The 22,207-nt window shown below is 47.3% G+C and overlaps 1 protein-coding gene across 42 annotated transcripts in view; it reads left to right on the top strand.

The window, feature by feature from the left end:
- The window catches only part of Nfasc (neurofascin), a 177,159-nt gene that overhangs the window by 108,126 nt on the left and 46,826 nt on the right, over positions 1 to 22,207 (top strand). For 29 of the 42 annotated variants that reach the window (XR_001784700.2, XR_387171.4, XM_017320902.1 and 26 more), the window contains 6 exons: positions 1,868 to 2,038; positions 5,801 to 5,851; positions 12,100 to 12,211; positions 12,614 to 12,798; positions 14,203 to 14,334; positions 22,050 to 22,193. Coding sequence is in view for 40 of the 42 variants with exons in the window: in XM_017320902.1 (XP_017176391.1) it covers positions 1,868 to 2,038; positions 5,801 to 5,851; positions 12,100 to 12,211; positions 12,614 to 12,798; positions 14,203 to 14,334; positions 22,050 to 22,193 (795 nt within the window). In the remaining 2 variants the exon portion in view is untranslated. Of the gene's footprint in view, positions 1 to 1,867; positions 2,039 to 5,800; positions 5,852 to 6,655; positions 8,259 to 12,099; positions 12,212 to 12,613; positions 12,799 to 14,202; positions 14,335 to 14,362; positions 19,930 to 22,049; positions 22,194 to 22,207 lie in introns of those variants that run through there. The other 13 variants (XM_006529635.4, XM_006529653.4, XM_030254521.1 and 10 more) reach the window with 5 other exon arrangements.

Below are 22,207 nucleotides of genomic sequence, written 5' to 3'. Positions count from 1 at the left end.
TACTGTGTGGTCATGAGCAGGATGGCTTCAGAGCTCTGAGAAGACTCTGTACACTGCCACAGTCTCTCTCTTCCTCCTCACATGTGTGGGGAAGGGAGGCCACCAGCTAGTCGGTTCTTACCCTCTTCTCTCACCTGTTACATCACATTTATGGCTGAGTTAGGTCCATGACACCCCTTTAGCAGACCTCATGGCCCTCCCCTCTGTCTGTCCTTGCTAACATCTCCCCAGTGCACAATCTCATCCATAGTCTCTGTAAGCCTTAAGAACAGAATCAGGTAGCCTCATTTGCATGTTTTTACTGGCTCCTCTCTTGCTTCAGGACAAGCCCAGACTCCTTTACCTGTGACAGTCACCTTTGTGACCTGCTCCTTTTGCCTCTCCAGCCCTTCCCCCTCACCTTCAACTCCAGGAAGGCTTCGAGTCCTTCCTGCCTCAGACACACTCCCCCAGCTCCTCCAGCTCCCCCAGCTCCCCCAGCTCCCCAGCTCCTCCAGCTCCCCCAGCTTCTCCAGCTCCTCCAGCTCCCCAGCTCCTCCAGCTCCCGCAGCTTCTCCAGCTCCCTCAGCTCCTCCAGCTCTCCCAGCTCCCCCAGCTTCTCCAGCTCCCCCAGCTCCTTCAGCTCCCCCAGCTCCCCCAGCTTCTCCAGCTCCCCTAGCTTCTCCAGCTCCCCCACCTCCCCCAGCTCTCCCAGCTCCTTCAGCTCCCCCAACTCCTCCAGCTCCCCCAGCTCCTCCAGCTCCCCCAGCTCCTCCAACTCCTTCAGCTTCTCCAGCTCTCCCAGCTCCTCCAGCTCCCCCAGCTCCCCCAGCTCCTCCAACTCCTTCAGCTTCTCCAGCTCCCCCAGCTCCTCCAGCTCCTCAGGACCTTGGAAGTTTGTTGTTGTGCCTGACACAGACATGCAGACTTCAGGGTTCTCCTCGGGACCCCCTAGAGGACAAGGTCCCCTCTGCAGTCCTGCCCTTCCCCTCAGTACCTGCTCCTCTCCACACCACATTACAATGGCTCATCTGTTGCCCTTCTCTCCTGCTGGACTGAGGGTTTGTCTTTCTTTTCTCAACCTCTGGAACATGTGACCTGGCACATAGTAGGCCCACAGCAAATCTCTGAGGAGTGATTTGAAGAGCAGAGCACCTGTTGTGGGATAATCAGTTGGTATCACTGACATGAAAAAAGCTGTGGGGACAGGAAGTAGATCAGCCAGGAGTGTAGGCCATCCTTGGTTAACACCAGGTCCTGAAAACCTGTTGTGTTGACATCCTCAGCCACATTTGTGTGAGGACACTCACTCTCTACTCTGTGGTTCACTGTCCCTGAAACTGGAAGGTCTTGTAAAATCGACAGTGTGAGCCATCAGTTGCCATACATCTGACAGTTACAATTGAAAATTGCATTTTTTTTCCTTAAGGGTAAACAAAATAATAGTCTGTATTATAATTGATGATGGCTAAATTCTGCTTAACTGCAGCAAGGCCAAGTTCAGCTGTACTTAGCGTACTAGTGATGCCTTGTGCTCTGGCATCAGCTGGGCACTGGGGGATAAAGATGAAAGAGTATTGCTTGTTGCCTGCACAGTGTTCCCTGTGGCGTGTGTGCACTCAATTCCCGACTCAAGGAGCAAGCAAAGGCTTGCGTTTTCCCTCTGGCCTTGAGGCCAGTCAGGTTGTGGCACAAACAGGAATTGGAAAACTGTGGTTACAGAACCTGGGCTAAGTGAGCATGTCCATCTGGGTTAGAATGCACCCTGCATGTCCTCCATGCACCCTGCTGCAGCATCGGGAGGAGCTGACGAGTGATCTCCTGAACTGCAGCGATGTGTCACGGAGCCCGCCTGCTAACCCCCTGTCACTCCTCTGCTTCCCCACAGCCATGGAGCCCATCACCCAGGACAAGCGTGTCTCCCAGGGTCACAACGGGGACCTGTACTTCTCCAACGTCATGCTGCAGGACATGCAGACCGACTACAGCTGCAACGCGCGCTTTCACTTCACCCACACCATTCAGCAGAAGAACCCCTTCACCCTCAAGGTCCTCACCAGTAAGTGGAGGCCCTGCTCGGGACTGCGCCCTGTGCTCCCAGTCCCTAAGAGCACACATCATGCACGACTGAGGCTGGCCCACAATCCTCTCTGGCTCACTGTGCCTGAGCCACTGCCACTGCCTTGCGCAGCATCTGAGGATGCAGAATCCTTGGGTCAAATGTGGTCCCATGCTAAGCCAGTGTTGTACTTTGGTAGGAATCAGAGCCACATACTGAGGTCCAGCCCTATCTTACCTCAACAGGCTTGGGCTCTCTGGGGCCCTCAGCGCTCATTCAAACGTTCCTGGAGTTAGAGATGACTTTAGGTGAGCATCCCATCAGGAGACCCTATTGTGCGCTCAGCCCATGTCTTTCACTTCTAGTCGTTGGCTGCCTGTGTTTCCAGGAGAAAGCCAGTGCGTAAGATAGTAGGATCAGTGGACACACTGAACAAATTGTGTCTGGTTCTGTAATGTGGGTTTGCTGAGCCACCTGGAGGTGCTGTGTCTACAAACTGCAGATTTATCTTTCACATTGTGGGGTTTAGTTTTATCCCCTTATCATTTCTGACTAATACAAAAGAAGTTAGAGTTCCCTGACCCACTACAGTGGTGGTGGCTCTCTACAGAGGCACACCAGGACAAGCCAGGCAGGAGCTTCAGCTACGCAGCCCTTAGCTTCTTCAGGATATTGCCTGGGTTCATTTACACCATGGACATGTAACACGGCTTGAAGAGGACCTTCTAGAGAGTCTCTAATCTGTCTGACTCAGACTGTGAATGTCACTGTCAGAGCTGTGCTGTAGATGGCAAGGATTATAAGGACGCCAGGCTAGAGGTACCACAGGTCGAAATGAGGCTGAGCCTCAGCTTCCCAAGACCTGCCTCCAGGGGCTCGTGCAGCCCTGGGGAGTCCCCTGGGGTAAAGCCTAGAAACTTTGTTCAGCACTGGGAGGCCTCTTTAGTCTATGGCAGTGATGGGCAGGTGCATCGTGGCGTTTGCACAGCCTCATCCCTTTCCTCAGGGATGTTATGCCCGTCCATAAGGACCTTCTTTCTCTAGGTTCTCATGGTTTCTACCTCTTCTGTCATTGTCTTCTTCTTCCTCTTCCTCTTTCTCCTCCTCTTCTTCTTTCTTCTGTTCTTTCTCTCTCTTCATTGCTTTCTGTTCTTGCTATTCTTTCCCTCTGAACACCTTTGCCTGTCCTCTGATCACCTGCCATCCTTGTCTGTGATCTGTCTTTACCAGTGGGTGTTGTCTGCCAAAACAGGACAGACAGCCCAGGGGATTGCTCAAAGCCCAGCAAGGAGCCCTGCCAGATGCTGCAGAGTCCCTGGCTCTCTGACTCCTGGACCCATCCCCAGGAGACCCCTGGGAAAGGAAGTTGATTTGCCTGCTGTGCCTCCTCAGTGTACTTCAGGTGACTCTCTGCCAGCTGGCTGAATGAAGGAGGACAGTGTGGTCAGCCCAGGACCTCTGAGTGGCCTCAGCCAGGACAGGGCTGGCAATGAGGACGGACCAGTAGGAGGAACAGTGCTGTCAAGAGAAAGACGATCCTGCACAGCCTTCGTGTCCACCTAGAAAGGGTGATGCTGGAAGTCAGTCTGCTGCTGCAGGGTATGAGCCAGGTGCCATGCAGTTCTGGGCAGAGCCTGGGAGCCTATTCAGGTTAAATGACACTTAGCTATGGAACTTTCCAGAAGCATTCTTTTCTCTAGAGGAAGTCAGTAAGGGATACTTGTCTCTGCTTTACTTCAAGTCGCCTGTCCCATTGGAAACTCTCTCCTCCAAATGACAAGAACCCTTCTTGGTAACCTGAACAGAATGCTACCAGCTTCCTGGAGTCCTCCCAAGAGCAGCTCTGGCTGGAAACAAGTTCTGGGCATCTGAGCCAGCCTAGAATTGGGCACAGTTTCTTAAAATAGCACAGTTGGGCTCTGTTGACTTTCCTGTCTAGAAAGGGCACGGGCTTTCTTTACCTCCTTCAGAACCAGGTCTGAGTGGGAAGCCAAGCTGTCTGCCTGTAGTTTGCTTTTGGAGACAAAACCAGTCTCATTACACTATTTTTATTAATTGTATCTAAGGAAGAGGTGAAAGGCATACACATATATTAACATATATATGTATATATCAAAATCCAGACAACCTAAACATTATTTTCAATCTGTTTTAGAATGAAGCAAAAGCTAACCAGGTTGAGTCAGACTGACAAGGACAGACGTGCAACTTTGTCCATACTGTGACAAGCATAAGGGCTCTGACTGCTATAGCAGGAGGCAACCTGGTTAGAGAGGAGGGTATCTGCTGAGGTGGACAGTGGAGTGTACCCTACACTTCCTGCCTGTGCTCAAATGGTATTCCTCAAGGACAGAGGCTCCCTAAATCTCTTACATGTGCTCCACAGCTGTAGCAAGCTTGGCGCGTTGCTCCTCCCCTGGAAGAGAGAAAGTCTCTGTTATACCTGGGAATAAAGCATGGGAGTGAAGGAGAAGGAGCCCCTTTTAGCTGAGCATGCCACTGTGCCCCTCCCCCAGAGGAAAAAGAGAACCTTCGCTCCCAAGCACTGCCTCAGCCCCACTACCTGGTAACGCCGACCCCTTCGTTTCACTGTGGACCAGTTCCCACCTTCCAGCCCACATTCATCCAAATTGACTTCCAGAGCAGCCAGGTCTTTCTCAACAGCCACATTATCAGAAACGGTTCTGATCATGACAATCTTCCCATTGCTGGCTGTAAAGCAGACAGGGGGTGCAGTTCAATACCAGGCCCAGAAAAGAACTCTCGTGCTCTCTTACAATTGTTTAAGATAAGATGGGATTTGATCTGTCTTCAAATATGCAAATGTTCTAACACAGCCCCCTGGCCTCCCCTAGGAAGCTGGACTGTGTCCTGGCTTCTCAGGCTGTCTCTGCTTGGCTTCCAGTCAGTCAGCTGCACGCTCCCTCCCCTGTGGGTACTGTCAGAACTTAAACCCTCAAACAGTGTGGGTAGAGAGTAAAACAGCGACTTAAAGGCAGAGGTATGTTTATGTGTCCTGTTCTAAAATGTCTTCATTGAAGACTGAAGGACCAGGGCCTTTCTTTAGTCACTCACATTGGAGTGGCAGCCACTGATACTGCTTTTTTAAAGAAAGTTCCTGCCCAGTGTTTTCCAGAGAACTCTGGGTCTCAGGCAGAGGACTCATCCCCTCATCTTGTTCTCCTTTAGGAACCTCCACCAGGGTCTCCCAGCAGAGGTCTGTCAGGGTCTACAGTGATGGCCACCTGGTCGCACACGTGGTCGGACATACGAGCACGCACGCATGCATGCATGCACACCTACCCCCTGCAGTTTAGCTGCTGCCAGGCAGGCTTTGCTGTCCTCCACAGGTCTCACTAACACTCCTTTTTCTCTAGCTGGTCTTACGCGGAGTCCTGGGGATGCTGGTTCAGAGCCAGCTACAAGATGCTACAAGACACTAATTCTTACCTCATTTGTTCAAAGTATAGATGGACCATGCAGAGTTCAAGCCTAATATCTTTACTTTCAAAATAATATCGATGTTATTATTGCTTTCTTTTGCAGGACTTAACCACTTTGTTTTCTTTGAGTTCCTTTGCGTTGATTGTTCGCTACCAAGTGCGTCCCCTTTTTCCAGCTGTGTCGTTTTCTTTTGCAAACCCCACTGGCGCTCTCTTCAGTTGTGATGTGGCTTTGCATTTCTGTTCTCTCCTGCCTTGTGTTCACGCCCATACCTGCTCTGTGCCTCCCTGTTCGCTCACCCTCTTTTGTTTATTGCAGACAACCCCTATAATGACTCGTCCTTAAGAAACCACCCTGACATATATAGTGGTGAGTCCGGGAGTAACTTCTCCTGCCCTAATCCACTTTGTCTAACTTGACTGATACTGTGACATTAACTCCTTCTGGGTGGCAGAGTGGACAGCTGGCTAGGCCAGGTGCCAAAGGGGACACCCCAGGACGCTGTCCACCTGGAGCAAGGTGGTCAGTGGGAGTCTGAGGTGGGCTCCCATCAAAAGGGTTTCCTCCAGTGTGCAAGTCTCCATTTGCTGAATTCTCAGAAGGTGGCTTCAAGCAAGGGAGATCTCCATGAAGGACCCAGCGGAGACTTAAGGGTCAATGACAGATGGATGGAAAGTGGACATTTGCATCACCATGTCCAAAATATCCGAGAAACAACTTGAAAGATGAGAGATTTGTGTCAGCTTACAGCCCAGAGCCTTTTGGTCTACCGTGGTGGGACGCAGGCACCCCATCACTATTGGCAGGAGTTGGAGAGGCTGTTCACATCACAGCAGACTAGGAAGCAGAAAACAAAGCAGGAACCGAGAGCCAGTTGTCCTTCAAAGACCCACCTCTGATTATCTACCTTTACCAGCTAGGCCACACCTCCTGAGCATCCCACCCATCACAACCTCAGCACCACAAGCTGAGAGGACCAGCCATGAGCCAGGGCAGGGGCGCATTTCAGATTGAACTGTCTGTCACAGAGGCTATTTGAGAATAGTTGAGAGTCCACCATCAGGAGGAGACAGGAAATCCGGTTCCTATTTGGTAGCATAAATAGCACAGCCAGATTTTCTTGCATTGACTCTTCAGTGTCTGGGTTTGAATCACCTGCTTTATAGCCTCTTTTTTTTTTTTTTTTTTTTTTCCTGAGAGTACTTTGTCACAGGCTGGTCCCAAATCTCTTTGAAAGCTGGAGAGATGGTTCCGCAGTTAGGAGCACTGACTGCTCTTGCAGAGGGCCCAGGCTTAATTTCTAGCACTCATATGGTGACTTGGACCCATTTGTAACCCAGTTTCATGGAATCCAACACCCTCCTCTGGCCTCTGTAGGAATCAGGCATGCACATGGTGCACAGACATACATGCTGGCAAAATATGCATAAAATAAAAGTAAATAATCTTTTTTAAAAGAGGTTTCTCTAGAAAATGATATACAGATTCCAGGTCCAAGTTCTCTCTCCGGGTAAGTATAAATGAAGTTGTCCAGCCATGTCCCCGACATCTGTGCCTTTTCTCCCCTCTGGAAGCACATATAAGCCCAGTGGCCACTAGCCACATCTGCAAATCGTGGCACGATCACAATGAGTTATAGTTCTAACGAGCCACAGCTGTCTGCTAGGTCTGATTAATGGGGGAACTGGCTATTTGCACACCTGAGTCTCCCCTCACTGTGGCTTAAGAATGCCTCATGTTCCTTGAGCAGCCATTAGGTTCAGCATTTGCTAGATTTGACAAAGCAGCTGGTCCCATTATCAATTATGCTTCTGAGCTGAGTTCAGTTTCCCAAGGGGATCTTTGGGAGCCCAGATAGGTAGGAATGTCTTTACTGAGGTTGCTAATATAAGCAATGAGCAGAGTCTGGAGTGGAGGATGGGCTGAGAAATGAGAGCCAGGGGAAACAGAGGTTCCAACTTGGCACCAAGCAGCAGGAACCACGCTGAGACTTACTGCCCAAGGAAGCAGGCAGCCTTTGTTGGATTCTGGGGATTGTTTGTTTTCAAGGTAATGGTGCCAACCACCACTGTGTCAAAGGCGCTGCTGTGGAATGTGCCCTTTTCTAAATTGAACCCCAAATATCTATTGTAGAGAGTACTCTGAAATCCAAAACGCATTGGAACCCTTAGAGATCATGTGGCTCAAGTTCTTTGCTTTGTGTAAGGCAGGGAAAGGTAAAGTTGTTTATCCACAGAAGATGGCTGAGTGATTTCAGCCTAAACCCAGCTTTTCTCCAGAGGTCAGAATTTTTTAGAAGAGAGTGAGAGTCATTCAGAACTGTGAAACCAACAGAGCTCACATAGAGATGGAACCTTGGTCCTCGGTCCCCACCAGGGCAGGGCTGGCATAGCCTGAAACTCTGGGGAGGCTGTAAAGGACAACCGTGCTGAAGGTTTTAGAAAGAAAGAAAAACCAAGAAAGTAAGGAACTCCTTCCTGGGTCCACAGAGCTCCTAGCCAAGGAACATCATCAGCGACAAATGTCCAGTACATACCTCTCTTTGGCTCGAAGTATGATATGTCTCTTTTCTAGAAGAAGGGCCCCCCTGTTCTAATGATCTGCACAGAGTTGACATCCTCTGGACATGGGTCAGAAGATACCTCCCCTCTGATTGGCAGAGAAAGGCACCTGGGTTTGATTCCATCCAGAAAGCAGGTGTTTTATAGTGTGTACCTGGAGCCACACTGTCTCCAATCAAATCCAGTCTCCAGGACATGCCACCAGGTGACACTAGGCAAGCCATTTAATGCTTCAAAACTTCAATTCCTTCATCTGCCAAACAGGTGGATTACTAGCCTCAAAAATGGTTGTAAAGGTTAAAGAGGATCGTGACCCACAGCTGCTAAGCTGCAGTACACATTGACAATGTTAATATAGAACCCAATGTTGGATTTAAAGGAGGAAGTTGTGTGTGGACTGGATTGTATGTAGGCCATCTGTTTCTAAATTAAGGGAGACACGGAGACTTTGAAGATAAGCCGGGGAGAGAATGGCAGGCACACATACAGGAGGAGAGCTAGTCCACAGGGAGAGACATTAGCGTGCACCAGAGAAAGGAAAACCGCCCGGTTTTCCAGCTCTGCTAAGAATTGGGTGAGGAGAGAGAGGCTGCAACTATTGCAGGCAGAATTCAGATTAATTCTACAGAAGTTTCCTAATAGCAAGATACACCAAATGTTTCTAGATCAAGAGACCACACACACACACACACCTGCCCCACTTAGGGGCCAGAAAGAGGGATGGGGTGCCAGGAAGCCTGTTTCACGTGTCTCTGGTTCTCAGTTCTGAGAACGGAAGGCAGCAGAGAGAGCTGGATGTAGGATCTAGCTGCCACAGAATGCTGCATTTGGCAAAGGTCCCCAGATGCATCTGAGGTCTTGAACCATATTCTGCTGCCATGTTCTACTCAGTAAAGGGAACAGCTAAGTCTGTCAGCACTTTTGACTCTTTTTTTTTTTTTTGGTAGAAGACAGCCAGAAACTCTTTCTCATTTGACCCTTTGAAGACAGTTTGATTATAGTGGGGTCGTGACCTAATGTCCCCTGACTGACCATCTGGCTCTGGGGATCCATGAGTCTTCTCTGTGCCACAGCTTTCAAGAGCCACCCTCTGGCAGATTTTCTTGAATTTATGCAGGTTTGAGCTTGGTGTCTGCATCCTAGGTTTTTTTTTTTTTGTTTTTTTTTTTTTTTTTTTTTTTTTTTTTTTCTTGTTGTTTTTTTGTATCAGGGTAGACCCAGCCTGAACTGGAAATGGGCAGAGCATCCCTGTCTCCAGAGTGAAAAGAGCCGTCCTAGCTAAAGAGACAGTTTTCACCACATAGAGCCTCATTCAATAGTTACCTTCATCTTTGTAATTACTGGTTCCTGTGTTTCCCCCAAGGAAAGAAACCAGGCACCTTCCCTGGGGAACACAGGCTCCCAAGGTCACCAGCCAGATCCACTACCTTAAGTTTTCATGACTCCCTCCTGCACAGCTGACATTTTTCTAAACCTCCCTTCAGCGCCAGCCTTCTCGTTCCCCTGTAAAGCCGCTAGTCATCGTGTGGGAGATTCCCGTGTCCCTAAGAATCCAGCGGAAATGCTCTGGATCTCTTCATTCCCCTCCCGCCCCTCCCAGGTTCTTGGCTCTGAGCTTATTCCTTGCCTCCAAGGAAAGCGGGGATCTTAGATGCTGAGAATAGCAAAACAGACCAGAGCAGTTCACAGAGGACCAAACGCCCTTCTTCACCTCTTGGCCTTGGGATTTTGGGTTTCTTTGATTGGAATTGTTAGAAACATTGGGAAACTGCCTGTGAGAAATGGGGACAGAGTAACATTTCCAGCTTCAGACTCAGCGGCAACCATGGCAACACAGCTCAGAATCCAAATCTGAACCTGTGAGCTTGGGCAAAGTCTGTTAACTTCATAGAAACTCAGTTTCCTTTGCTAAAAACACACAAGTGGTAACATTCATTGTGAGGGTTAAACACGCTGACACCGCAGACCAACCAGTCACAGCACTCGGCCCTACTTAAATACTTACAGGGCGGTGGTGGCTCCCTCTGGCTTGCAGGGTAATCTTTCATTTCCTTTGAACGAGGCTTGCTTTTCAGTCGCTGCTTCCTCCCTAAGATACTTCTGAGGATTGGTACCCCACACCCGATCCTGTGTGCTGCTGCTAAATGTAGCTTTTCTCTGGTCACACTGCTAGACGTCATGATGGCCAGAGCAGGGCTCTGGGCTAATAATCTTCCTGTTCCCCATCCTTCCTGCTTCCATGATGTGCTGCAGGCTGTGGGGTGAACTAAGTGTCCAGAGGCTCTCAGACGGGCCCCTGTAGCCTTTTCTTGTGTGGAATGAGTGTGGTGACTGAGATGCAGTCTTTTCCATGTCATTACAGGGTTCACAACTCTGGACAGACTCACCTACTTGATATGACCCTTCTACCCTGGAATCTCTCTGTCCTTTTGGTGCCCATGACTGTGTGTTTTTGTTTGTTTGTTCGTTTGTTTGGGTTTTTTTTTGTTTGTTTGTTCTTTTTGTTTGTTTTGTGACTGTGTGATGGGAGGAAGCTGCTGCTTCCTGGTTACTGAGAGAATGCTGCTAGGTCTGCAGGTATAGACAGTAACCGACTAACCACTTAATGGATTAACCCTGCAGTTGCCACTGTTCTATATGTGTATGCTGGCGTGATAGATGAAACCGTCGGGGTAAACTCTTGCCTCCTTTTTTTGTTTCTTCTTCCCCCTTTAACTTGTCAGCTCCACAAATATTTCCTGAACACGTGTCATATGCTATCTATTCTGTTGTGCCAGGAGCCCAAATACCTCAGTGTGTGTTTTAACGTTTCTTCCCCTGACAAAAGATAAAAGATAAATTCTGTGAGATGTTTCTCGATGGCTAATGAAGAGAAGCTGGGCATCCTCAGGGCAGGAGCCTCTCTGATTCATCCTGATACCTGCAGGGGCAGCCAGCTTCCGTAAGAAGCACGAGTTACTGAGCTTGGATGACCACCAGCCAGCCTTCACCCCTCCAGCAGCAGTTAAACCCAGATGGATGCCCTTGTTCCGACTCCAGGCATCCCCCAGAACTTCTAGCTCCTAGCAGCTCTGCCTGCCCCCTCCTTCCCACTTGTCTGGCTGAGCCTACGGCCCATGGGGTCTCAGGCTTATATTCGTCTTTCAGTCTTTATGTGTCTAAGGCTTCATGTGTTCCTCCTCCAGTTTCCTGTTTGACTTGGGACTTCTGGTTGAACATTAGTTTTTTTTGTTGTTGTTGTTTTTGTTTTTGTTTTTCTTTTACCCATTTCTACGGAGTTATACAAAGAGTATAGGAAACAAGTAAGGCTTGGTATGCTCTCCGTGGATGCACCCTGATTGGCATGGCCCCCTCCATGGGGAACAGTGTCGGAGTGTACACCACCCAGCCTCTAACACCTGTGTGGAAGGAAGATTTCTGCCTATCTCCTGGCTGCTCCAGCCTAGTTGAACTGTTGAACACCTTCCCCCATCCTGGCTGCCATTTGCTCCACCTGCACCCACCCCATCTCTTATGCAGTCAAGAGTGAGGAGCCAGAGTGGGCTTGGCCCCAGACAGTTTTCCAGTCATCTCTCCTCGTTCATTCTCTTTGTGTCTTTGCTAAGCCATTAATAATTCTGTTTATCTGGGGCCTTGCTGCTTCATTCCAGCTCCTTATCAGAGTCCCAGAGAGCAGGTGGCTTGTCCTGTGTCCCCAACCTATGGCTTCTCTTTCCTCCATGTCCCTGTCTGGGGAGGATAGATGGATGCTGAGATGATCTGGCCTGGGGGCCCCTCCATCCGAACACAGATGTCAGAGATGGACCTCTCAATGCTCCATAGTCCCTTCCTGTCCAAGAGGAAGGGAAAGGCTTCTGGGCTTCTCTCAGCAGAACCTGGAACTGGTTGCATACATGTGCTGGAGGAGCAGAGGACCCCCAAGCTTCCAAACAAATCAGATCCTTGGGGTGGCTTGAGCTAGAAGGACCCAGAGTGGTGACGACATTTCTTTCTAACCCAATAGTGTTGGCACACCTGGACTGGAGGTTCACAGAAGTTTGTTCTGTCCTGTTTCAGCCCGAGGAGTTGCAGAAAGAACGCCCAGCTTCATGTATCCCCAGGGCACATCGAGCAGTCAGATGGTTCTCCGTGGCATGGACCTGCTGCTGGAATGCATTGCCTCTGGCGTGTACGTACCATCTTCTAGTCCTGATCCTGAAGACGGGGTGGGCATCAATCCACACATTTTGGAGGCAGACCAGTATATAGGAAAAGGGAAAGCCAGCAGGCCCATGAGTAGAACACTATATGTCTATCGTTGACATCCCACTATAGTTACCTTTGCTTTGGGAAAAGAGAAAAAGTCAATGGCTGGGCTTGCTGCAGATGCATTGAATCACATGCTATCTTAGCTCTGCCTTTCTGTGGAGACCCTGTGGCCAGCCAGTCTCCTCTAAATAGGAGAGCCCAGGTTCTAGAGGGTATATACTTTCTTGCTGGGCCCAAGCCACTTTTAGGATGTCTGGATGTCCAACTCTTTAGAATACGTTCAGTAATGGGCCCTTTGCTTTCTGCTTGATCCCTGTACTAGCCCAACACCAGACATTGCATGGTACAAGAAAGGTGGGGACCTCCCATCTAACAAGGCCAAGTTCGAGAACTTTAATAAGGCTCTGCGCATCACCAATGTCTCTGAAGAGGACTCTGGGGAGTATTTCTGCCTGGCCTCCAACAAGATGGGCAGCATCCGGCACACGATCTCGGTGAGAGTAAAGGGTACGTTGTGTGTATTTCTCATTATGATTATGTTGCCAGCCCCGAACACCAATGTCATGACGCCCCTCCTGCTATGGCTGGGAAACAGAGGGAGTGGGGAACTTCCAGTGTCCTGGCTAATGACAGCACTGGGCTGCCATGGTGGTATCACTCCTGGGTGTACAACTGCACACATTCGTGGGCACGGAGACGGAGGGAAGGCAATTTATCGTGGTGTTTGCCCAGCTCTGGGCTCTCTCTGCAGGGAGATCCGTCCCAGAGCGTTTTCTTTCATTTCCCATCTGTGCTGTGTCGTCTTAGCCTGTGCTGTCTGTGTCCTATGCATGGCACTGTGCTGCTGCTTCAGGGTGGGAGTCACCATGGACCAAATCATTTTTAAGCCACTCTCCTCCCCTCAAAGCAGATACAGCTCACCTGAGCTGTCTGGACACTAGAGCTCCTGTCCCTGTGGGCCCCCGTTAGATGACAGGCTGTGTGGGTCATTACTCAGCCCAGGCTACATGCAGCCTGGGAGATTGAGGGCTGAGGCTGAGTACAACCTTCTCAGCATACAGTTGGCTGACCGTATGTCCTTGGCCTCAGCACTACACACACACACACACACACACACACACACACACACACACATGAGTGTGTTCTCATTTGTTTTGGTGAGTAACAAGATTTTGGAGCCTTTAATCTAGAAGTTTCTTTTCTTAGAAAAATCCACATGTTCACAAAAAAATTGTCCAAATAACGGCAAAGAGTGAACCACCAAGAATGACTCTAAACAGAGTTCAGTGCCTAAAAGAAAAAAGTTCAGGACTTTCCAGTCTTTTTCTTTTTCTCTTTCTTTTTCCTTTTCTTTTTCTTTTTCTTTTTCTTTTTTTTTTTTTTTAGATAGATGATTTTTCTTTCTTTTCTTAAGATTTATTTATATTTATTATTACTGTAGCTGTCTTCAGACACTCTAGAAGAGGGTGTCAGGTCTCATTACAGATGGTTGTGAGCCACCATGTGGTTGCTGGGACTTGAACTCAGGACCTTCAGAAGAGCAGTCAGTGTAATCTTAACTGCTCAGCCATCTCACCAGCCACTTTCCAGTCTTATAACAACAGAATCCCAAAGTGACCAAGAGCAACGACCCTGACTTCTCAGAGCCTCAGCCGCATGGTCCCTTGACAACTCGGCTGCAGTAGGTCTGGATCCCTAGCATCCCTGCCTTTTAAACACCCTTTGGAGAATTCTAAGAAGCAGACTCTGCTCTGTGGGCTCAGCTAACCAGCCACCTGCAGGCTGGGTTGAGCCATCTTCCTGAGGGTAAATGATCAGGGCTGGGACTTGAGAGGTTGTCCTCCTACAGGAGCCCACCTGGCTTCTCGTGCCTGGCCTGTGCCATCTACCTCTGCCTGCCTTGTCTTTCAGCTGCTCCATACTGGCTGGATGAGCCCAAGAACCTGATCCTGGCTCCTGGGGAAGATGGGAGGCTGGTATGCCGAGCCAATGGGAACCCGAAGCCGACCGTGCAGTGGATGGTGAATGGAGAGCCTTTACAATGTGAGTCAAGCTGCTGTCCCACTCCGTCTGTTCCCACCCCCCGCCCCAGAGAATTTGTTGGTGAGCCAGATGTCCCCAAAGTGAAGGAGGTGAATGGCTCATTGGCATTTCTTCCCCTACAGGCATCTCAGAAGTAGAAAGCCTTCTTATTCTTCTGAAAGAACAGGAGGCTAAGTAACCTAGAGCCTGTGCTTATGTTCCTGTGTCTAGAGATCTGTGCTTCTTCGTGGTTTCCCTAACCTTTGCTTTCTGCCCAGTAACTCTAGAGACCAGTTTAGAAGCTAAACACTGAGGCCTCAACTCAGGCTTGGACTCTGAGTGGTAGATGAGGTTTAGAAGGTTATTAAGTCTATCGTTATTAACCAATGATGAATCTAAGTCTTACTCTCTAACAAAGGCCACTTAAAAGACAGTGTTAGGTGACTCTGTGGAAGACTGTGGCTGAACGCAGAAAAAACAAAACGTAAGTATTTGGGGGAAACGGTCCTGTCCAGATGGATTGAGTAGGGGTCCCGGGATCCCTTTGATCTGATGATGCTGGTCTGTTTTTCACATTATATTCTTTCTGTCCAGTTGTTTTACTTTTTAGATGTCTAGTCATTCACTTCTTTAAGGAGTTGGGAAAATGTAAGCAGTGATATCAACTAGTGGGGTGGGAACTCAGAGGTAGCAGAAGGAAGCTGCCCCAGTGTGCTGCGGCTAAGGAGAAAGTGAGGGTGTGTGAGACACAGGCAGGACAGCACCTGATACTGGCAAGATGAAAATGGTGGCCAAGTGTGTACAGCACACTTCTATACCTTCCTGATGTTACAACCCTTTAATACAGTTCCTCATGTTGGGTGACACCCCCCCACCATAAAATTATTTTCTTGCTTCTTCATAACTGTGATTTTGCTACTGTTATGAACCACAATGTAAATATCTCATATGCTGAATATCTGATATACGACCCCTTTAGGCCCACAGGTTGAGTAACACTGGTGTATATGGTAAGGTAGTCTCGTCCTTAAGGGCCAGCAACTGATCTTATCAATGCAGAATAATTGTGGAGTCCTGAGCCTGAGGCCAGTGGGTGGGTCAGTCTCTGCAAACTCCTGTCTGTTCCATCTGGCCTCTTGACATATACCACCAAGTTCACAGCAGGCAGGATGACGCTGGGAGGCGTGGAAAAGAACGTGGCAGGGCTGCCTGGAATAAGGTGCTGTGCCTCTGCCCTCACTCAGTGTCCTTGGGAGACATTTCCAGCTAGAACATTTTCACAGGTACATGAACTGTGGAGCCCGGAGGCGTGAAAGAACCCAGCCCACAGACCACAAAGCTAGGTGTGGCCAACAGAAGCCCTTAGCGTGCAGAGAAGGGAGCCACTGAGTGAAGAGTACTCTGGCAGGCATGCTTCCTCTCTCATAACAAGCTCAACACCAGCGCAAGAGACCAGGGTTCCCAGAAGCCGATCCCCAAATCCAAGCCCACTAAATCTGGTGGGTTTCAGCCTTCAAAGCCTCAGGAGGAAATTGCTCTAACTTCTTTGTTCCCCCAACCCCCTGTATTTCACTTTTTTTTTTTTTACTGCACTTTTAGGAGTCTTTTTTACTTCAGCTTATTTTTTTTCAAAGATTTATTTATTATTATACATAAGCACACTGTAGCTGTCTTCAGACACACCAGAAGAGGGCGTCAGGACTCATTACAGGTGGTGGTGAGCCACCATGTGGTTGCTGGGATTTGAACTTGAGTTGGTTTGTCAAGTATTTCTCATTTTATTTAATAGATATTTATTTATTTGCATTTCAAATGCTATCTCCTTTCCCAGTTTCCCCCCTGCAGCCCCCATATCATGCTTCTATGAGGGTGCTCTCCCACTTACCCACCCACTCTAGCCTCACTACCCTAGCATTCCTCTACACTGGGGCATCAAGCCTTCATAGGACCAAAGGCCTCCCCTCCCATTGATGCCAGATAAGGCCCCTTCAGCTCCTTCAGTCCTTCCCCTAACTCCTCCATTGGGGTCCCTGTGCTCAGTCTGATGGTTGGCTGCGAGCATCTGCATCTGTATTGGTCAGGAACTAGCATAGCCTCTCTGGAGGCTCTATCAGGCTCCTGTCAGCAAACACTTCTTGGCATCAGCACTAGTGTCTGGGTTTGGTGTCTGCATGTGGGATGGATCCCAGGTGGGGCAGCCTCTAGATGGCCTTTCCTTCAGTCTCTGCTCCACTCTTTGTCTCTGTACTCTCTTTAGACATGAGCAATTCTGGGTTAAAATTTTGGAGATGGATGGGTAGTCCCATCCCTCAACTTGGGGGCCATGCCTAACCCCTGGTTTTGGTCTTGACAGGTTCTTCCTTCCCTTTGTGGTTTTTTTTTTTTTTTTTTTTTTTTTAAATGTGGACTCTGAGATCAAAGCCAGGCCCTGTGCTTATACAGCAAGTAACTTGCTAACTCAGCAATGTCTCGTGCCTGAAACAGTACAGTATGTTCTGTTTGACTCCCTTTCTTACAATTAGTCTCACCTTCTCTACAGACTTCTCCCCTGGTGATCCTGTATCTCTGTACTGTGTTCTTTCCCCTCCATCTTCATGACATTGTGCTAGACACACCTCTTCCTTGTCTTTCCTTCTATTTCCTTTGATTCCATGTATTTCCCCCTTTTTAATCTCATCCACTTATTATATTTGTATAGACTTTAAATAATTTTCAACTTCATAGCACATACTACATGATTTTACCATTTTCTGTTCTACAGCCATTCATGATGCATCCATGAGCTTTAACCAGTATTAAATGTATTCCTATGCCAAGTATGGCTTGGTATGGTTGCTATCCCAGCAATTTGTTGTGTCCTCTCTGGATGGTACTAGGAATTGACTCCATAAAAGCTCAATAAGAAGACACACAAATGAAGCTGGAGGAGCTATCAAAGCCAACGGATGTGTACGTCATAGCTCAGACACACAAGAAACACGAACAAACATCAGCACATCTCCCGAGAAGGATTGTCGTAATTCCTCAGATTCTGAACTCAGAAACGTGAAGTTAACAAATTACAGATGAAATTTTTTCATGAAATTACAGATGCAAATGTTTTCATGTAAAATGATCTGTGACCTCAAAGATAATGGAAAGAAGCAGATGAATATAGTGATCAAGAGATGAAAGCCAGTGATACAGACAAGGAAGTCAGAAGAAGAGCTCAGGAAAAAGTGAGCAACAAGGATGCACAAACAGATTGGTTTTTAGTTTGGGTGTTTTTTTAATCAAATAGAAATGTTGAAATGAAAAAGAACACACTGGAAACCATCAACAGATACACCATGAAGAAGTAAGACTATCAGGAATAGAAGGGAATATCAAAGAAGCGATCATCACTAAATTAAAAAGCATCATTAACATCACTAAGATCTTCTTATAAGTAATAACATGGCTTCCAAAAATATCCAGAGATGCAATCAAGAGATAAACCTAAGGATGCATGAAGCAATAGAAAGAGCTGAGATAGAAACTAAAAGGATAGAAAATCTATTCAATTAAATTATAGCAGAAAACTTCCAAAATCTAACTGTAAATCTAGACATCTTAGTCAGGGTCTCTATTGCTGTGGTAAAACACCATGACCAAAGCAACTTGAGCAGGAAAGAGTTTTCTTGGCTTATATTTCCACATCATTGTTTATCATCAAAGGAAGTCAGGAGAGGAACTAAAACATGGTAGAAACCTAAAGTCAAGAACTGATTTTCAGAGACCATAGAAGGGTGCTTCTTACTGGCTTGCTCCTGCTTTCTTATAGAACCCAGGACCACTTGCCCAGGGGTGGCACCATCACAATGGGATGGCCCTCCCACACCAATAACTAATTAAGAAAATGTCCTATAAGCTTGCTTACAGCCCAGTCTTATGGAGACATTTTCTCATTTGAGACTCCCTCCTCTTCAGTGACTCTAACTTGTGTCAAGTCACCATAAACTAGTCAGCACAAACAGAAAAGGCATTTAGAATCCCAAATAGCCATAACCAGAGATTGATAACACAATATAGGCAAGGTGCCCAAAGTACCAAAGAAACAATAGCCAAACTGTAAGAGAAAAATATCAACTTACATCATCAGCATCAGAATAACATCAGACCTCCATACAAACCCTAAAAATGACCAAGAAAGCATGTTTTTTTTCAATGACTGCTTCAGTCATTGAAATTAAAATAACTATCAACCAAAATTGCTATTCATCAAAATTATCTTTTAAATTCATGTAGAGGAGCTGGAGATAAGGTTCAGACTGACACCCTGAGTTGATCTCGCACAGTAGAAGGACAGTACTGATTCCTATAACTTCCCTCTGACCTCCAGATATACACATGGCACGTGCATACCCCACATTTGCTAAGTAAGTATTTAAAAAGTAAATAAATTCATGGAGAGATAAGGACGTTTTAAGACAAACACAAATTGAAGCAATTCTTGACCTCAACTCACTCTGCAGAAGTGCTAAAGAAATCCTGAACACAAAGAAGAATACAGTGTCAGCCAAAAGAACCCAGCAGAGAATGTAATTTTCTTGTATTGAATAGATGAATAAGAAAGACTAAAAAGACTCCATCCTGTCCAGCATAGCCAAGCCCCTAATACAAAAGATAAAGGATGCCATGACATACTTAGTAAAGGAAACATTCCATCAAGAAGAGAGAATGATTGTAAAAGTATATGCATTGAATGCTGGGGCTTCCCATTTCATAGAGCAAGTGTTCTATGCATGTGTGTAAAAGGGCAGTTGGTTCCTGACACAATAGTAGTGGGTGACCATAATATCCCATCTCATCAATAGATAGGCCATCTAGACTTGTAGTCAGTAAAGAAACTTCAGAGTTAACCCACACCCAAGATCAAATGTCTGGCATTTACAGGACAGTCCACTCGACAGCTGCAAAATAGACATTTGTCTTTCATCTGTGAAGCTTCCACTGAAATAGATCACATTTTATTCCATTGACAAGTTTTAACAATACAAAAGAATTGAAATAGCTTCTTGTATCTATTCAGGGTGCAGTGAACTATGACTGGAACCCAAGAAGGAGAAAAAGCACAGAAGCTCACAGATGCACTCTTGAATGAGCCGTGGGCCATCGAAGAAATCTGTGAGGAGAACTTGAAAGAGTCTGAGAATCGAATGAAAAAATAAAAGCTCCACTCGTCAGAACCTTTGGAATCTAACGAAGGCAGTTACAAAAGGAGCATCCATAGCTTCAAGCTCACGCACAGTAAGACTGCATAGAAATAACTCAAGGATGAACCTCAAGACCTCAGGAAGACAAGGGCAATCCAAACCCCAAAGCAGTAGATGGAAAGAAATAACAAAAATCAGAGAGGAAATGAATGAAATGGAAAGGAAAGGAACAGTACCAAGTCTCGATAAAACTAAGAGTGTGGCTCATGGAAAAATAAATGAGATTGACAAATTCTAATCAATGAACCCAGAGAAAGAGAAGATGCCAGAATGAATAAAGTTAGACATAAAAGAGAGATATCACAACAGATTTCAATGAAGTCGAGAGAATATGTAGGACATAGTTTAGTAAAACATGATTTGGAAAGCCTAGAAGAAACAGGTAAGATCTAGATGCCTGTGGCCTACCAAAATTAAATCAAGAATGTATGAGCAACTTAAACAAAGAAGTAATAAATTGAAGGCCTGGACAAGACAGGATTCACTGCTGAATTCTGCCAGACCTATAAGGAAGTGCTAACACCAGCGCTTCTCCAACTGTTCGTGAAGTAAAAAGGGAAGGGATGCTAACAGACTCATTCTATGAAGCCTGCATTGCTCTAATGTCAAACTTGACAAGGACACGCACACAAAACTATAAAGCTGGAAAAGAGGCTGAAGGGAGACTGCGGGATGGAAACAAGGCGGGCAGTGTGGGGGATGGGAGTGTAGCAGGGGGGAGAGTATGTCCAAAGTACATTGGTATGTATGTATGAGAGTATCATCCTCTACGTTTTGTATGCTAAAAAGAAAAATTATTTTAAAAATTGTCAAGAAAAGAAACAGGTGACGAAGCAGAGGAGACAGGCAAAGCAGGCAGGCAGCTTGCTGGGTACTGGATTTGTATCCTCACAAATACAGCAGGGGAGGAAACCAAGCTCTGAATTGCAGGAGGCCACAGGGGTGGTAAGCAGGGGAGCTGTAGACTTCATTGGACTGCAGCAGGCTTGCACTTGTTAAGACTGAATCTATAGCCAGGGAGTTTCACTACCCTACCATGAGCAGAGGTGCAGCTCCAGCCTGTGGGCCACTCTCCTCTGTCTTTCTAGACTTCAGGGGAAGCAGGCAGCGGTGGTACACTTCAGAGCTTTGTCTTGTAGATACAGCCTGGAGCTGAGTCATCTGTCTGCGGGAGTACCTAAGAGAAGTGACTGGAAGGAAAACTGGGTTCATGAGATTGGCCAGGCAAGGCTGTGTTTGGGTTGGTGGCGCCACTTCCCCGGTGGCGTTTGGCTGAGTAGGTCCCAGGGTAGATGATAAGGACACAGATTCTGCCTTCATCTACCTTCTGCTGAGTCCCCAGATTCTCATCTGTTGAGTGGCGCCCTAGGACCAGACTCCTGTTCCCTTACAGGTCTGAGCAATCCCCATGAGCTCTCAGCCTCAGCAAGCCAAAGCATTTGCTTCCAGGCCCAGACATTTCCAGTGGTTACAAATGAGAAAAGTGACTATTCTTTTCATTTCTGGAAAGGTTTTGTTTTATAGTTCCTCATTATTCCCTCCCCTCATTCTTCTTCTCATGGGGAAGACAGGAATGGTGTTTCCTCAGGACAGATGGACAAGACTTTATTTGGACAAGGTCTATAGCTCTCCAGACCCAGCAACCCAGGAGAACTATAGACAAGAATGGCCTGTCTCTATGTAGACTACTTGTTTTAGGAAGACCTTTTTGCAAGCATGAAGACTCGGTTGGCATGAAGCTCTTGCTAGTGGGCAGCTTTTATGTATGAAAGAGGCTCTGCCCAAAGGATGGGAAGATGGTGGGTTTGGGCCATTTGGATGTTGCTGTATTCTTGCCAATGCACATTGGATTAAGATCATAATGAATGAATGTCAGGCACGTTGACTCATGCCTGCAATCCCAATGTTTAGTGGCTAAGGCAGGAGGATTGCCAAAAGTGTAAGGCTAGTCTGAGCAACGAGATGAGGTCAAGGCCAACGAGAACTACACAACAAGGCCCTGTCTCAGAAAACTAATCAACTGACTAAATAAACTGAGTGAAAACACTACCAGTATTGCTAGGCCTTGTGCTAACCACTTTACACCTGCATGAAAAGTCTCAGGATATTGTCACAAAACCCGATGAGGCCATGGGTTGTCTCACAGAGCAGGATCTGAAGCAGTCTTAACAACACTGACTGGAGATGTGCTTAGATCCCTATTTACAAAGTCTGTTTCCATAGCTTTTATTTTCAGCCACATGTGCTCAGCTATTGCCTGCAGAAAGCAAAGATTCAGGTTCTCACCAGGTGATGGATGGGGAAACAAATTCCCATAGGGTCCCCGTCACACAGTTCAACAGTGCTGTCATTCCACAGAACCCTTAGCATACGTGGGACCCTGGAGAGAGAGAGAGAGAGAGAGAGAGAGAGAGAGAGAGAGAGAGAGAGAGAGAGACCCTGCATGTCCTTCACTCTGCCCTTTTCTGTTTCTTACGGGAAGCCTCTCTTTCTTACCTGTAGCGGCACCACCCAATCCCAACCGTGAGGTAGCTGGAGACACTATCATCTTCCGGGATACTCAGATCAGCAGCAGGGCAGTGTACCAATGTAATACATCCAATGAACATGGCTACCTGCTGGCCAATGCCTTCGTCAGCGTGTTAGGTGAGTCTCTGCCC

Source organism: Mus musculus, chromosome 1, assembly GCF_000001635.26.
Source record: "Mus musculus strain C57BL/6J chromosome 1, GRCm38.p6 C57BL/6J".
In the NCBI taxonomy this organism is placed as follows: domain Eukaryota; kingdom Metazoa; phylum Chordata; class Mammalia; order Rodentia; family Muridae; genus Mus; species Mus musculus.
Note: the sequence above shows the minus strand (reverse complement) of the source record. Positions and strands in the feature narration are given on the sequence as shown.